We start from the raw sequence: 18,244 nt of genomic DNA, 5'->3' as shown, positions 1-18,244 counted from the left end.
CTATAACGAATGGATCCTACTACGAATATTCCTATAACGAACGGTTTTACCTATAAAATTGAGAATGCTATAACGAACTAAACTCCTACAACAAACATTATTTAATTTTTTTTTTTTTTCTAATTTATTGTTTTTTTATTACAAATATTAAATGATATTCTTTATTTCAGGGGTTTAGATGCATATTTATGCACTTTTTTACAATTTTTACAATTTTATATTATATTTTTCAGTGTTAAGTGGTTGTATTTGGGGGCCTGGAACGGATTAATCCTATAACGAACGAATGCTATAACGAACAAGGTTCTAGAACCAATTAGATTCGTTATAGCATACCCCACTGTACTTAAAACAACCATATTAATTTTTTTACATTAATTTTACTACAGCTACAATCAGGGTCTTATTTTCTTCAGTTTTATATGTAGAACCAATCAGTCACTGGTTTTGTAAGCTTTAACAAAAACAATGCCAGCAGCCGTCTCGTCTCCTCGTGTGTTTTAATATTCCACGTATTATTAATAAATTGTATTGTTAATTTTCTACACACAAATATTAATTCAATAAAAACAAATTCAGAAACATTAATTAAAATATATATGAACAGTAAATAAGTGTTGCTTTCATATTCTTATGTAAAGTAATGATGATATGTTTTCACGTGTGCGCACTTACATAAGCGATCTCTTTTTTTCTTTACCATTATCGTTAGCTAAGTCTCGTTCCATTTATTAACATTAAATAACATTACTTAAAACAACCATATTAATTTTACTACAGCTACAACCAGGGTCTTATTTTCTTCAGTTTTATATGTAGAACCAGTCAGTCACTGGTTTTGTAATCAACGAAAACAATGCTGTCTCATTTCCTCGTGTTTTAATATTCTATGTATTATTAATGAATTGTATTGCTCATTTTGCACACAAGCATTAATTCAATAAAAAAGACTTTCAGTAATAAACAATAATGAATCTTTTGTACATAAGAGAAATGATGCTGCTTACAGGATTGTGCACGTCGTCTGAACGTTGGTGGACCGTTCAAACCCGTCGAAATTCGAGTTTCCGCCGTCAAAATTTTTAAATGTGTTGGTTTTTTTGTGTGTTCAAATAGAAAACGTCGAATTAAAAACTCGCGAAATTTGAGAAGCTACTGTACGACATTTAACCCTTCAATATGTCTTCAAAGAGACCATGAAGCAGAGAAAGTGGTGCTAGTGCTTCCAAACGTAAGCACAAGTCACTATCTATCCAGGAAAAGGGTGAATTTCCATGGTCCGGAAATTTCCATGGTCCGGCACCGGTCAGGTCCCGAGGTTGCCGGACTAGAGAGGTACAACCTGTACAAGCAGACCCTGATCTACAAGAGGTTTAAGTTCCTGAAAACCTCTCATAAATTTATTTTTTGTAAATTGACATACAGTTCCCAGATTTCTAATATAAAAGCTGATATATGTTCCTTAAAGAGAAAGAAAAATCCCTAAAACATCTTAAAATGCTACAAAACATTTTTATAAGTTTTTGGTGTACACAATGATTATAAGTGATATACAGTACAGTACATGCAGTACAATACAGTAGTGTAATGTACAGGTATCCTCGATTTACGATAGGGTTCCATTCCTGGAAACCTTATGTAAATTGGGGGCCTTTAACATGGTTTTCAATGGGATACGTTCCTGGCCTGTCTTACACAGACATGCATCACAGAAAAAGTGATCCTACACTAATTAAATAAATTTAAACTGTACAGAAAAATTAAACACCCGCCACATTAATAATAACAAACGTACCGCTTAATCATGTCTAACTTCGTCTCCAGAAACTCGATCTTCCTTGAAGTCTTGGCTTTCCCAGAGGTGGGAAAATCACCAAAATGCTTGCTATCCATTCTTAAAGTTATTAATCTGAATAATAGTGTTTTCGTCTCATTAATAATAGCAAATATCACATTGATCACAAAGTTACGCAACAATAAGTGATGATAGCGTTGGTTACACGGGTGAGGGCACGTTGGAACAAAGCGTGGAGACAGGGTACACATAGCAGCCATGAGGCGGCGTGCAGGTAGGTGAACGCAGAAGAGGGAGGAGTGGAGGAGGAACGGGGACAGGTGTACATGGATTATACTCAGGGGGAGGGTAGTGGAAACAAGTGTGCCGACACAGGGCCAGGGGGCAGCAGTGCACCCTCCACCCACTCAACCCCCCCACCCGGTAGGCGGCACCAGCTCAGCCTACCGGACAGGAGGGGGCGAGCGCCGTGTAAACAATGACATTTCTAACCACACCCTGCAAAATACAGTGTACTTAGCAAATGCTGCAATTTCTGAGAATGTGGGGGGAGCGGGTTTATTACTCAGAGCAGAGACGTTACCGAGAACAAATTCTGGCTTGAATGTCATGTACACTAATACTGACACGTTCCTTGATAAGAGAGAGGAGTTTGAAACACTACGAAGAGTACACCAACCAGATATTGTAGGAGTTGTAGAACTGTTGTACAAGAACAGGAGAATCGACCCAGAGGAATGTGAGTTCAGTATTGCTGGATATGACTCATTTACGAACCTATCTCAAGAAACTTGCAAAAGGGGTGTGGTTATCTACGCTAGGCAAGACCTTAGAGCCAGCCAGGCGAGGGTACAGGGAGAGGATTTTTTGAAGAGCCCAAGTGGTGTAAAATTAAATTAAAGGGAGGGGACTTACTTATCGTCGGGTGTATCTACAGATCCCCAAACTGTGGCCCACTAAATCAAAGGAACTTAAGAACCTTAATAAACAATGCGGCGATGCTCAACCCCAGCCACCACCTTATCATGGGGGACTTTAACTATGGCGACATCAACTGGAGAAACGAGTCCACCCAGAATGACTTGAATAACCCTGCTACTCTTTTCGTAGAAACTCTGAGAGATAATTTTCTGTTCCAACATGTTAGAGGCCCGACACATTACAGAGGGGAGCAAACACCCAAGCTACTTGACCTCATCATAACAAACGAGGAGGGCATGGTGGCCAAACTGGAACAGCTTGCCCCAGTTGGCACCAGTCACTATACAGTGTTGTCATTCAGATTTAACTGTTACCTAGTTCAAGATAAGGCCAGACCAAGGTGCAAATATTATAAGGGAAATTACAATGGGATGAGGGGTATCAACTGGCCTGACTTATTAAGGTACAAGAACGCAGACACTACGCTGAATATCATAACTAGTAAAATGACCCATTTGATTGATAAATATATACCCAAGACCAAACCCAGTGCTTCTAGGAATACGAGGGGATCACTACACATGAACCATGCGGCGGTCGGCAAAATTAAGAAGAAAACCCAGAAATTCAAGACGTGGGTTGGGTCAAACGATGAGCAAGACAGGAGGATGTATGCAAGAGCCAGAAACCAAGCAAAGATAGAGTGTAGGAGGGCTGAAAAAGAGTTCCAGAGGCTGGTTGCAAGCGAGGTCAAGTCAAACCCAAAGGCGTTTTACCGCTATGCAAAGTCGAAATTGAAAATGCGAGTAGGAGTATCAGACCTGAGGCTGGTGGATGGTAGTTATGCAGATTCTGACCAGGATAAAGCTGAGGCATTGAACAGCTTCTTTTCCTCAGTGTTCACAAGAGAGGATGCAACTAACCTTCCTGCGTTTGAGGACAGACAGTTCGACACAGCACTGACCCATATTGTGTTCACAGAAGAGGGTATTAGAAATAAACTGTCCAGGCTAAAGGTTCATAAGAGTCCCGGCCCTGACATGGTGCATCCTAGAGTGCTAAGAGAGTTGTGCAACGAGCTTGCAGAGCCCCTGAAGATCCTATTTTGTAAAAGCCTGGATGAACAAATGGTCCCCAGTGAATGGAAAGTGGCTTATGTGAGTCCTATCTTCAAGAAGGGCGATTGTCACTCCACGAACAACTATAGACCGGTGAGCCTGACCAGCATAATATGTAAAGTACTTGAGAGTATTATCGGAGATGCCGCAATGGAACATCTAATACGAAACAACCTTATAAAAGATTGCCAACACGGTTTTATGCCGGGGCGCTCTTGCTTAACACAATTGCTCAAGGTATTGGATATTTGGACCCATATTCTGGAACGGGGTGGTAATATCGACAATATTTACCTAGATTTTGCCAAGGCTTTCGACTGTACCCCACGAAAGGCTGAAAATCAAACTGGAAGGGTACGGAATTCGGGGAAATGTCCTAGCGTGGATAGAAGACTTTCTACATGACCGCAAGCAGTGTGTGGTGATTAATGGCACGAAAACGTCATCTGTACCTGTAACAAGTGGGGTACCACAGGGCAGTGTATTGGGCCCGCTGTTGTTTGTTTCATAAATGACATGCCTGACGTTGTACACTCCTCCATACAAATGTTTGCCGATGACGCCAAGTTATTTCGGGAAATTAAGAACCAAGCGGACTGTGAAGAGCTGCAGAAGGACCTCTGTGGGCTCCAGGAATGGTCGAAGAAATGGCTGCTGAGATTCAGTGTCACGAAATGTAAGAGGATGCACCTGGGGCGTACCAACGGTAAGGAGGCGTATCATATGTCCCAACGGGATGAAGAAACTGCACTAGTTGAGACTGTGTGTGAGAAGGACCTAGGTGTGTATGTTGACAATGAGCTGAAGTTCTCGGGCCATTGTGAGAAGAAGGTAAATCTGGCAAATAAATTATTGGGTCTTATAAGAAAGTCGTTCAGATACCTAGATGGTCCGTCCCTCGTAACGATCTTCAGGAGCGAAGTGCTTCCCCATCTGGAGTACTGTCACCCCATCTGGTCCCCAAGATATGCTAGGGACTGTCAGTTGGTTGAAAATGTTCAAAGGAGGGCCACCAGGCTGGTGCCTGCACTTCGGTACCTCAGCTACCCTGAGAGATTGGACCGCCTGAACTTGCCTAGCTTATACTACAGACGGGCAAGGGGGGACCTAGTTGAGGTGTATAAGCATCTCGGGGGGCACTACTCAGTTGAGTGTCCTTACTTGGAGCTGGCGGATGCTCGCCCCACAAGGGGTCACAGCTCAAGATTGAAGAAGCCGCAAGTCCAGAAAACCGTGAGGGCAAACTTTTTCGGAGTGAGGGTTGTAAACTCTTGGAACAATCTACCAGAGAGTGTTGTGACAGCACCGAGTGGGAGCTCTTTCAAGACAAGACTTGACCAACACTGGAGCAGGTTCAGATACATTCAGGAGCCGGTGCATGCCCAGTATTTGCCAACAGTGCGTGATAGAGACGTGGCCGATCGCCCGGGCGGCTAGCGAGCCGATCTTTTGGTGAAGAAGATAAATGAAAAGAGATGTGACCGATTTCCCAAGCGGCTAACAAGCCGATCAGTGGTGAAGAGGATAAAAGTAAAAGTAAAAGAACTGCATGGAGGATGGAAAAGCAGTGTCTGTGCATAGTGGCCATCTTGGATTTGGCAAGTGAAGGAAGAGATGTGCTACCCCCATTGTTTACATTCTGCGTCAGACCCCCCTGATAACTATAGTTATGGAATTTGCCTAATGTAAATTGTGAGAGCGTGTAAAACTTAACTAACATTAGTGCGGATTATTGTAAATCGGTGGATACTTGTACAGTAATATATTATCTAATACTGTACTTGTACTTAAAGATAAACTTAGAGATTGGAAATAAAGTGAATAGTATAAAATGCTAACTCATTCAAGACCAGAGTTGACCAACACTCTTGTAAATAAAGATACATCCTGGAGCCAGTACGTGTCACTAGTGCATAACATAAATATGAACGACCACCCAAGTGGCTAACAAGCCAGTCATTGGTGAAAAGGATAAAGTAAAGTAAGCCAGTATCTGTTCTAATTATATTACCCTAGTAATAGTTTTTCATTTCACCACTTAGCTTGCTAGCCATGCTTGTTACTTCGTTTTGAACTTTATTGTTCAGTGTTAGTCCAGGAGGAAACTGGAGTACCTGGAGGAAACTTGTGATGTTTGGTGGGTCACATTGGATAACACCTTTCTCACAGTATTTCAGGTCAAGACTGTAACCCATAAGTGAGACATGCATGTTATCACCACTACCCACACAAATAAAAACGATACTGTACACACATGTACTGTATACACTATATATAATAGTAATAATACTAATCCCACATTCTATTCTTAATGATCTATTGCATCATCTTAAATTCCCAATGTGTTTACATGGTGTGAACACTGCAGCCACAGATACCTTGAGCTGTGATGTCAATGGTTCTAACTTCAGGCCAGGTGTGTTCTATTCTTGTTTAATAATGACTTTATTTTGCATTTATGAAGCCCTGAAACAAAAGTCATAAAACTGATTTTAACAGTGCTAAACAGAACCACAAAGTACCAAGTGTAAATAAAATGTAAAGTAAATTTTTTGCAAAATCTAGATCAAAGACCGTCTATAAGGAACTCAAAATTCTACAGCACTGTGATTTCACCATGGGCTGGCTTCAAATATTTTTTTAAAAATGTGCAAAGACACCAACTTGCAAAACATTTCAGAGTTCGGTCAGCTGACATTCCACTCACTCTTTTTCAGGCATTGGCATCAATATCCAAACCTTAAACAAAAAACAAAATCCAAATTCAACATTTACTTTTATTGTACATAATTAGCATAAGAAATTGAAAAATGCAGAAGTTTTGTTTGTTTAATCATCCATTTACTGTACTTTATGAAAGTATATGAGAAAAAATTAGACATCAGGCTACTGGCTCAGTGATTGTGTGGTGGTGTGAGTGACGAGTCTATTTGTAGACGTGATAACATTGCAAGTGTTGGGGAATAATAAAATAAGTAAGGATACAGGTTGTGTAAATAACTACAGGGTACATTATATAAAAAAAACTTCACTATCAGTAGTAGAATTTTTTAATTAAATTTGGGATATTCACTTGTAAACCAAAGCCTGGGACATATTATTTTTATTTTTTTCAAAACTGCAAATTTTTGTGAATCAAATCCTTGTAAACTAGGGTCTGCCTTTATTCAAGAGCATAATACAGTGGAATATGGTAATGTTGTAGAGGCTTATGTTATTTGCTGTTTAATCAGTCATACTTGGGAAAAATCCTCTATAATACAAGTAAGTTGTAAAGAAACATGTAGGGTTGGTGTTTCAACTCATGAGCTTATATGACTGATGTATTGGCAACACTTTATTGAACACCAGCAGGTGAACCACCAACCATTTTATTAACAAAGTTTTGTATGCACATCCCTATTTCAGGTTTGCTATGAATGGTTACGTTTATGATGTATTTTGGTTTTGATTTTCTACATGAATTGATGTTATCAGCTTTCCCAATGACCAAAGTACTGTAATAGATTATTTTCTTGTGTTGGAGTTTGAATATATGGTTGTTGTGTTTACTTGACTCATGTATATTAACAGAAGTGTTGAAAATTACAATTACAAGCATCATTTTTCTGTTCTAAAAGTTGCTTCCAAGAGAATGGGCATGTAATAAAACAAAATTAAAAGAGGCATGAGCATGGTGCATATTGATTTGTGGTTGTTTCAGAAAAGTATTTTTGTTTTGCATGCCTGACCAAGTTGGTGCATTTTATTGAGCTTGAATAAATCAGGGATATATCTGTTACTGAATTGTGCATTTTGCCTCCATAGAAGCACTGGATGTCAGCATGCGGGAAAACGGAGATTTGATGTCTCGTTCAGCTGGCCATTTCCCAAGTGGGGGACATATTGGAGGAAGTCAGTATGGTGTGAGTCATTATGGTACCCCTCAAGGTACTCCCACATTGGGCACACCTGTGGGCACTCCTCCAGGGCTCAAAGTGGCATCTATCAAAGTTCGACCTTCTTCAAAACGCATGACGGCTGCAGAGGTGGAGGATCTGTTACATGCCTCTGGCTCTCTCCCTTCCTCACCCCCAACTACCCCTACCGGTCGACCCCCACAGGTGTATGCCAGCGTGGCAGAGATGAAGAAAGCAAAGGTTTGTGCTAAAAATTGCTCTCTGCACCAAAAATATGAATATTTTAATAATGTATTACCTTATATAGCTTTCTTTCCCTTCAGTTAGCTTTACTCTTGCTTTTATTTTTCCTGCACTAAAATCCTCCTTTTAAAAAGCACGATTACATAAGAAGACAAGTGAGGAATGTGAAGAAAGCTTTCTAGAAAATTATGATTTTGAAAAACTGTTTTAATAGTTAAGTAATGGTATTTTACCTTTTCTTAAAAATACTTTATAGTATTGTACAGCACAAGATTGTCTTAAATCTTGAAAAACATTAAAGACCCAAAATATGCTTATAGTTTATTTAATATTTTATGAATTGTATTGTACGATATACCTTTTTAAATGATGGCATAATTATTTACAATGGTCATATGATTTACCTTGATCTAAAGTCAGATTGCCTCTGAATGCACTGTATATTTAAATAAGGACATCTAGCTTTGTGATCTGATACCATATTGCTGATGTTTGTGTCAATATTTCCTTGTATCCACAAGGAGTGTCAGAGCTTTAAGCACAGGAGCGAAGAAAACCTGGTGCTGTGATGATTTGGCTGGTAGATAGAATCCATTTTTGTCAACATAAAAAAAGCTGTGTTAAATTTTCTGTTTTCATGCTTAGCATGAGTGTAAACTTTCAATCCATTTTTAAAAGAGAAACCCATCATACACATATTTGCATTAGGCATATCCATGGGCACCAAGAGGAATTATTTAAGGGAGGTAGGTGAACATGTTTTACCTGCTCTCCTTCCAGGAATCCTAAATGAATTCGGAAGTCATCACATGGTCACACTGTAAAAGCTTTAAAAGGATTGATTTTATACAGAATTTAGGCTTTCCTGCATCTTCCTCATCCAAATTATGTATTTTTACTTGAATCATAAACCAATTGAAAAACAGTGCTACATATTAGATTTTAAGATAAACTGATCATTCAGCCAAAAATAAAAAATATAGTATCTGTTCAGTTGTGTCCAGTAACTAATGATGTGACAAATCACAGTGGGGAATTATAAAACAAATATTTACATTGTTTTCAATGTCTCAATTTTACTACCCACATACTGTCAACAATTAACACACTTTCTAAGAATCCTCTCTCCAGTCTGTTATCCATACTTTCAAATTTTAGTGCATGACATTGCAAAATTATTTACTTAGATTTCCATAATAGTTCATCATAAAGGCAAGTAAAGTTGATAAAATGCATGAGTGTTTTGCAAATTTTCAAAGCATAACATGGAGACATATTTCACTAAATGAATAATACTTAAATCTTAAAGAACAATTCTCCTTCCTGAGCTTGTGAACTAAGGAGCGATTGGGAAGAGGAAATAAAAAATCCTTGTGAAGAAATAAATGACTCCTTGGCAAAACTTGTAACTAATGAGAATACTAACCTTGCGTAGATATTTCAGTAATGTAATTTTATATTTTTAGGCCCTGAGGGCTCGGCAGGCAACAGACCTCAGCAGACTACACAAGGATTTCCACTCCACTCCAGATTTGAAGGCAGGGGTCATGGCATCCCAGCTGGCTCTTACCATCGAGGAGAAGCGCAAATCTATTTCACAGGAAGACCTTTTTGTCACAGCATTAAACGAACGCAATTCACGACACTCCCTTGCGTGTCCGCCACACCGCTCGAGCACATTAGGGAGGACCACGGTGGGGTCTCTAGAGTCTAAAGAGTCCTGGCAGAGTGGCGAAGAAGGGACGGAGGAAGAAAGCAGCGATTCTCCAAACTGTTCTCCTGGCCCCATTGAATATCGAATGTTAAGACGATCACAATCGGCTGTTAATACAACAATGCTTCGCAAAGCTGGACTTCACCCTCCTCCAACTCATCCTCCTCCTCCACCACCACTTGGACAACTTGTCAAAGTTGATATTAGTAGGTCCAAAAGTGACTATGCTACTGTTGGCAGAGCACCATCAACCCCAGAATCTACACCTGTATCCCCAGTTGTACAATCTAGTTTTCGACCAACAGACTCTGCCAAACTGTATGCATCACCTGAAGAAATTAAGGCTGTTGGTTATCGCAGTCCAGACATGATGGCTGCTCTTAATCGTAAAACCAACAGTGTAAAGACACGTTCCCAAAGTTTGCCACCAAGTACCAACAGACCCAGTCTTCAGAGGGGGTCCCCTGAAAAGGATTCTTCCCTTGATTCTGGAATTTATTCAACTACATATTCAACCTTTCGAGGGACAGAAAATGAAAGCACAAGAATTCAAGAAGCTCCACCATCCATCAGTTCCCAAAAGACTCCAGTTAGTGATGCAGTTACGTATGCAAGGCCAAAGAATAATAAAAGCATACATGAACAAAAAGATACAAGTTCTCCAAACAAAGCATACACTGGCCCAGGATCTGTTGCATCTCCAGTTCCTGATATTCCTGAACCTGACTATAGTTCAGATGAAGATCACACTTATAATTCTCAGGATGATTCACAAAGTAAGAAGACAAGAACATTAAAGAAGAAAAAGCAGTCAGTTGCCTTTTCACCAAACTTGGTAACCACAGCAGAACCATCAGATATACCCCCCTATGAAATGTGTGACATACCTCATTATGCAGCTCCAGCCAAGAATCCAACTCCACTAAGTAGTAATTTTAAGGAAATGATTGCTCAGAAAGCAGCAGAGAGGCAGGCAAGGCAAGATGATGGACCTGATGGGACAAGGTCTGCAACTTCTAGCCCTAATAAAAAATTTAATGGAGGAAATGGAAATGGAAAAGCCGTTTCTGATGTAATTCAGGAGTCTGCATTATTCAATAAACAAAAGGATAAGACTGTGCCAACTGGAACTAAAGCAAGATCTGTTCCTGTTATGCCGAGAGAAGATTCTAAATCAAAGATGAAGAACTCTCATTCCTGTCCCAGTGAGTTTCTTGAGGATGGTGACAATTCATCTAGTGGAGTAAGTTCTGACCAAGATGTTCATCCAGAGTCCAACTATGTAACTGTCATAAACACAGAGTCAGACACCATCTCTGCAAATAATTCAGAGAGATTTGGCAGTCATGGTTCAAGAGATGACAGTTCTGAGGCTTCTGAAAGTTCTGATGAAGCGAGTGACCGTACATGGATTTTAACAAATGAAAAGGGGGATAGAAGTGACTCTGGTAAGGATAGTGATAGCAATGGATCTCGAAGAACGGGAACACTTACAAGAAATGCAGTGTCACTGGTGAAGTTACCTCCCCCACAAGAGACAACTGAACCTGATATAGATACAGAATTGGATGTGGGACGGGGGCGCATTATGTCCCGATCTGTTGATCAGGACACCATTAGCACATTGTCTTCCCTCAGTAGTTTGTCTTCAGGTTCAGGTAGTACAGGGGAGAGAGACAGACAGCATCTCCCACATAATGTTCCTGTAACCATATCTACTCAGATGAGGGCTACTCTTCCAAGGCTCTCATCAAGTACCACAATTTCTAGGGCCAGCTCCACTCCTCCAGTCAGTCAAGCCATTAAAGCTACTGTTGGAGGATCTCTGAACCGGAGTAGGTCTGCCTCCAGAGACCAACATTGGGGTTCTGATGGTGAATCACATCCCTTTAGAGAGAAGAGTGCACCTCCTACGTCTCGTTCAAGTACTTTAGATAGGGATACCCGCAAGAAGAGTACGAATGTTGACACAGGAGAAGCAGAATATGAACGAAGTATTGAAGAGTCCCTCCAGTTAATTCGCATGCATATGGATTCCTTAAATGAAGTAAACTCATTGGCAGGGGTTGCTTTGCCAGAACAAGCAGGAGGGGGTGGAGGTGAGATGGTTCTGGCACCCCCTCCAGAATTCTGTGACATGTCTTTAGGTGAACCCCAAAACAGGAAAAACAAGACTGTTATTCATATTTGTAGTGATGACTATGACATGCCAGGAAATGTCATGGGAGTTAGGCAACGAGAGGAAGATGAAATGCCAGGATTCAGACGTAAAACTCTCACTGAATGGACCACACGTGATACAACAGAGTGGCTTGAGAGCATCTTTATGCCTGAGTACAAAGATTCATTTGAGGAGCAAGATATTGATGGTAGAAAACTGATGGGTATAAACAATGATACACTTATTAATTTGGGAGTGAGAAGAGTTGGACATAGAGTCAACATGGAAAAGTCTTTAAAAAGATATAAACCTACTGAAAGAATTGATCTTTGAGTTCAGCAAATTACCTTTGGTTTACTTATGAAAATGTATTCAGCATGTTAACAAACAATATGAGATTATTTGGTCTCTTTGTATTATAATCTTTGTGTCATCCAATTACTAGGATCAGTAAATTTTTCATAAACTCAGAAAAGATGATGTGAATGGTAGGTGGTTATACATCGATGAAACCCTCAGGTTTACCAAAAATATTTTTTTCCTGGAGATGACTTTTTGTCCATTTTTTATTCAAGTTTTCATGATCATTTTTCATGAGCCCTTCATTCTTCATTCAGAATAGTTTTGAGTGTTCAGAAGACAATGTAGTTGTAACCTTTTCACTTAAACGTCCAACTTGTAAACATTATTGCAGGAGTAGACAATAACCAAATAGGAACCTTATTCCTTGTTTAAAGACAGTGATTTTGAATTTTCTCAAAATCAGTTATACAGCATATTTATAATCATTGATAGTTTTAAGCCATAAGCTTTTCCTCTTCATGGCTTTTAACTATTTTATGAAATCAAGAATGTATAAATCTTAAGGGATTGATGAAGTGGGGTTATATCAGTCAGACACATTAGCTTTCACTACTGGAATAAAAATTAGTTTTTATTAAACTAATGTTTGCTGAGTGTAAAGAAATATGAGAAGCACTAGACCTGGATTTTTCAAATTACTTTCACTGAAAATATCCTCCATGACATTTAAGATGGTTATCAGTCTGCTTCTCCCTGACCCCCTTTCCAGCTGATCAGGTCAGAGCAGGCTGCTGGTTGGGTGTTTTAATGATATAGGTCTTTGCCATTCACTCATTTGGTCATAAAATATTCCTGCATGCTAGGTAGTCATCAATACTCCTTGTGTGTCGCCATTGCTGACTTTTTATACCTGTATTATATATATATATATATATATATATATATATATATATATATATATATATATATATATATATATATATATATATATATATATATATATATATATATATATATATATATATATATATATATAGCATAACTATTATGTACCAGGCTGTTTAATAACTTCTGCTGGAGATTAAATAAAAAAAGGAAATCTTAAGTATTTCTGGATTGTAAACTGAACATATGAATGTGTTTGTACAAAGAAGCTGTTGATAGTGTAAATATTGCAGTTGTATCATGGAACTTCATTTGACACAATACAGTAATGCATAAATGTGTATATATGGTTCTCTTTTGCTAGTAAATATTGTCCAATCTGTTTCTGCCAACCCATTTTGTGTGCCAAATGCTTCAATGCTGGAAGTTAAAAAGTGGATGCCAGAAAGTTGGTGTTTTAAGAGGAAACTGACTTATTTTGAAGTTTCTTTTTTGTCACCACTTGTATGAAAGTGATCATAACAGACCAGAACAGTAAATCTGTAATCACAGTGAAATTAATATAATGGGGGAGATAACTGACCCAAAAACTGGGCTATATACAGTAGTACTCTTCCCAGTCTCCATGTGATTGTCCATAAAATGGTTTTGCATAGTCACATGAAAAGAGCAAGTTTGACAGTGAGGCCTCAATAGACATAACATTATAGGAATGGGGGCCAATATCTCTGTTGTTTTAAAAGTTACAAGTAATTACTGTACAGTATTTGAATCTTGTCAGCTTTCAGTGACGGGCAGTTTCTGCATGAATTACATCTAATAGAAAGTTCATCTATGTTTAGAAATGGAGTATCAGATAATTACTTTTCACCATGGAATTCAGATTTTGTGCAGTGATAAGCATTTTGGAGGGCCAGTCTCTCTGACTTTCTACATTGTCCTCCAATTGGCAGTTATTCTCAATGAGCGCTGTGATTGGCAACTGAGCTGTGCTCAAAGTGAGTTTGGCATTTAGAGCTAATAGCATACTTCAGTAAGGCTTCTTACTCTGTGTTCTTTTTTAAAAAATTAGGCATCATTGGTGCTTTTTGTGAGTGTGTGTCATAGCTGTCTTATTCTTTGCTCTGATTTTGATATTGATGGTGCTGATCAATCTAATAAATTTAAATTCATGTTTTATTTTCAGACATTATTACTTTTTGCTACTGAAAACCACAGAGGAAATTAGGCTTATTGAATTACTGCATAGTGCTCAGCAGGGGCTAATCTGATCACTTGTTTTGATAGATCCATTAATGCTGTCCTAACACTACCGTCTAGTCTTGTCCGTTGTAGGAGCTAACACTTTCTATGCGGATTTTTCCTAAATACAAAATTGTTTACAAATTTTAATTATTTATCCAGAGATATGTATGTGCATCTGTGCTCAATAAAGTTTAATACTTTTAATGTTATAATTTTTTCTCATGGTTTTTACTTCCATTAAAATACAATTCTATTCGTGCAAGCAGAGTTAACCAAGGAAAATGGCAAAAGTCTTGAGAATAATTAATTGACAGGTTTTCGACCTCAGATCTTTAATCAGTGTGTTGAAGAGCACCTCTAATAGATTTTAGTCCAGATAAAAAATTTAAAAATCTTAGTCACAATAGCAAGGGGTACCCCTTAGTGAATATTTTTGGGACAAAAACACGTTCTCTTCGAATTGGAAATTAACATTTGTCAATCTTCAGATCTATTTATAAAACCTCTGTGGCCGCGTGTGTTTAATGTGTGTGTGCCATGTGCCACACCGAGAAGAGGTGGGAAGAAAGGGTTCATCATGAAACACCAGTACCACTGGTGGCCCGCTCACTTTTACACCTCCATGTGTAGAGCAGGTGGTTGAGTGCCCTACCAATGGGTACAGGCACATTTGTCAAGCTTTAGATCTATTTGTCAAACCCCCTGTGGCTGCATGTGTTTGCCACACTGAGATGGGGTAAACAGGTTTCTCATGAAACACCATTACCACTGGTGGCCTGCTCACTTTTACACCTCTGCATTAACACATTTAACTATTTCAGTACAGTATATCCAATAAAAAACCCATGTATGGGTACTGTATGAAGGAGGCAAGTACAGTAATTTAGAATTGCAAAAAAGAATGAAAATACTATTGTATTCCAAGAGCCATTAGGACGAGTACAATAATTAAGGTACCAAAATTTCAATTTGATGTTTTAATTGCCTGTATGTTGGCCTGGCAAGTTAATTCTAGGCATTTACATACCTAGGTATAAACCTAGATGTCGCATTCTGGACTATCTCAAAAACTGTTTTTTAGAAAAAAAACGGCTTTTTTATTTTATTATTTTTTTTTCAGGGGTTAGCCCACTTAGGCACAGATCAACGACCCACATCTGGGTCTAGGGGCGAAAAAAAAAATAATAGAGAAATTAAAAATAGAAAAGGAAAAGGTTATATTAATCTACACTGCAACAATGCAGGAAAACCAGCTTTTTAAAGTGAGACATTGTATGAGTATGGAAACAGAAGAAGGCAGAGGATTCCACAGTTTGGCTGTGTAAGGAAAGAAGGATGTACTATAACAAGGTTATTCTAGCGTGACCAACATCCACAGAGAAATGGTGGGCACTGTGGGCAAGACGTGTGTTACGAGCCCACGGCCTTGCCGGCGGTACACAGGATGCCAAATCCACCGAACATTTAATCGGCATGGTGAGTACAGTACCTATAGAGTTATCCCTTACTATACAGATGTTTACTATGTGAAAATTCCCTTATCCGAAAAAGTTATTCTTACGCCTCTTTCTCACTATCCGAAAGTGGTATTTGCTTATACGAAACATAAGAGTATTACTGGACTCAAAATTTTCAAAAATTGCCCACAATGGCAAGGGGCTCACCTTAGTGATTTTAATGGGGTGATAAAGTAAAGAAACATCTTTTCATTCAAAAATTGAAAATTTATGTGTCATGAAGACCACTTCCAGAGAAGCATAAAAAACTACAGAGACGAGTAATGAGAGGTGCAAAACAAATAAAAAATTTCCAAGAGAAGTTAGAACAGACAATTACCCAAATTACAACTTTTAAACTCTAGACTCTTAATCAGCATGTTGAGTTCTTATACAGTATTGAGATTTTAAACAAAAGTTACGTTTTAGCCAGGTATGTGTATTGACGAATACGTATTGGAAAAAATAGTACAGTACAGCTTTAACGAGATGAGAACCAGAAGGAAGCACTCTTAGGAAGGGTTTTGGTGAGTACAATGTTCAAGAACACATACTGTGCTGTAGTGAGATATATTATGGAAAAGTGTGAATAATCTCAGTTTATGAGACCAAATCATTGGTTGTGGCCAGGAAGAGTAAAAATTAACAACTAAAATCAAGATCTGCAGGGCTATGAGCTAAGTACATCTGTTTCAAGGACAGTAAAGCACATCAGTTAAAATACCAAATCAATAACAACCGATGATAAAATCCTAGAATCAAGGTGGATACATAAAAAATTCTATTTGCATTTACTTTTATCCTTTTCGCCACTGATCGGATTGTTAGCCGCTTGGGCGGTCGGTCATGTCTGTTACCAAGTACTGGGCATGCACTGGGTCTTGAAGTAGAGCTGAACTTCATTCAGTAGACTTTGCTTAGATTCAGTAGCTATGTCTGAAATATTACAGAAGTATTGTAGCGTACTGTTGTGGCAGGTTGTCAAATTATCTTTATATGGTCTCACAACGTACGTACATGTAATATATCTAACACTCAGGATTGAGGTAGAATAGAAACTCACAATGCGTTTTCTGTATATATATATTGTTGTTCAGTGCAGTGTTAAGGAGTTACTAGGTCAGGAGAAGCTTGCTCAGAGTTCCTGTTGGGCGAGGAGCTTTCTGAGGGAGCGTGTGGTGAGGAGCTGTTGAGAGATGTTGCTGGTCCGGTAGCCGAGTATAGAGTGACCTCCCCGGCCAGCCGGGCCCGTATTTATGTGATTTAGAAACCTCAGGATTTGAGGCGCTCGTAGCGTGAGAGCCAATCATGGGAAAGGAAGCGTAAGGTGTGAAACTCTGATCCTGAGCTGGAAGTTGAAGGTCGAGACTAGGTCGGCGATCGTACCCCTAAGTCCACTGCATAGACCTAGTCTCTCGGCGTAGCTGGCTGTATGCCGATTGGCTGGTAGGCGCGTGGCCGGAGCTCAGTTGGGAGTTGTAGGGGAGAGGATCCACTACAGTATCAATGCTCAGTGCTGCTACATTATATAATTTATCCTTCATAAAATGAAAGGAACTAACCTAACATAACATAACATACTGGTCGTCATATTCTATTTTATAAAGGTAGACAAGATATGATATGCCTGACATTGTACACTCCTCCATACAAATGTTTGCCGATGACGCCAAGTTATTTCGGGAAATCAAGAACCAAGCGGACTGTGAAGAGCTGCAGAAGGACCTCTGTGGCCTCCAAGAATGGTCGAAGAAATGGCTGCTGAGATTCAACGTCACGAAGTGTAAGAGGATGCACCTGGGGCGTACCAACGGTAAGGAGGCGCATCATATGTCCCAACGGGATGAAGAAACTGCACTATTTGAGACAATGTGAGAAGGACCAAGGTATGACTGCTGACAATGAGCTGAAGTTCTCGGGCCATTGCGAGAAGGAGGTAAATCAGGCAAATAAATTATTAGGTCTTATAAGAAGGTCGTTCAGATATCTAGACGGTCCGTCCCTCGTAACGATCTTCAAGAGTGAAGTGCTTCCCCATCTGGAGTACTGTCAGCCCGTCTGGTCCCCGAGATATGCTAGGGACTGTCAGTTGGTTGAAAATGTTCAAAGGATGGTCACCAGACTGGTGCCTGCACTTCGGCACCTCAGCTACCCTAAGAGATTGGAGCGCCTGAACTTGCCTAGCTTATACTACAGACAGGCAAGGAGTGACCTAATTGAGGTGTACAAGCATCTCAAGGGGCACTACTCAGTTGAGTGTCCTTACTTGGAGCTGGCGGACGCTCGCCCCACAAGGGGTCACAGTTCAAAATTGAAGCCGCAAGTCCAGAAAACCGTGAGGGCAAACTTTTTCGGAGTGAGAGGTGTGAACTCTTGGAACAATCTACCAGAAAGTGTTGTGACGGCACCGAGTGTGAGCTCTTTCAAGACCAGACTTGACCAACACTAGAGCAGGTTCAGGTAC

The 18,244-nt window shown here is 39.4% G+C and overlaps 1 protein-coding gene across 5 annotated transcripts in view; it reads left to right on the top strand.

The window, feature by feature from the left end:
- LOC121868782 (protein shank-like) overlaps positions 1–14,488 on the top strand; it is a 77,540-nt gene extending 63,052 nt beyond the window's left edge. For all 5 annotated transcript variants that reach the window (XM_042369691.1, XM_042369693.1, XM_042369692.1 and 2 more), the window contains 2 exons: positions 7,642–7,973; positions 9,443–14,488. In XM_042369691.1, coding sequence (XP_042225625.1) covers positions 7,642–7,973; positions 9,443–12,184 — 3,074 coding nt within the window. In that variant the 3' untranslated portion in view covers positions 12,185–14,488. The remainder of the gene's footprint in view (positions 1–7,641; positions 7,974–9,442) is intronic.
- The last annotated feature ends 3,756 nt before the right edge of the window (positions 14,489–18,244 follow it).

Source organism: Homarus americanus, unplaced genomic scaffold (genome assembly GCF_018991925.1).
Source record: "Homarus americanus isolate GMGI-L3 unplaced genomic scaffold, GMGI_Hamer_2.0 scaffold30535, whole genome shotgun sequence".
Classification (NCBI taxonomy): Eukaryota; Metazoa; Arthropoda; class Malacostraca; order Decapoda; family Nephropidae; genus Homarus; species Homarus americanus.
The sequence above is the reverse complement of the archived record's forward strand: the minus strand, read 5'-3'. Positions and strand labels throughout refer to the sequence as shown.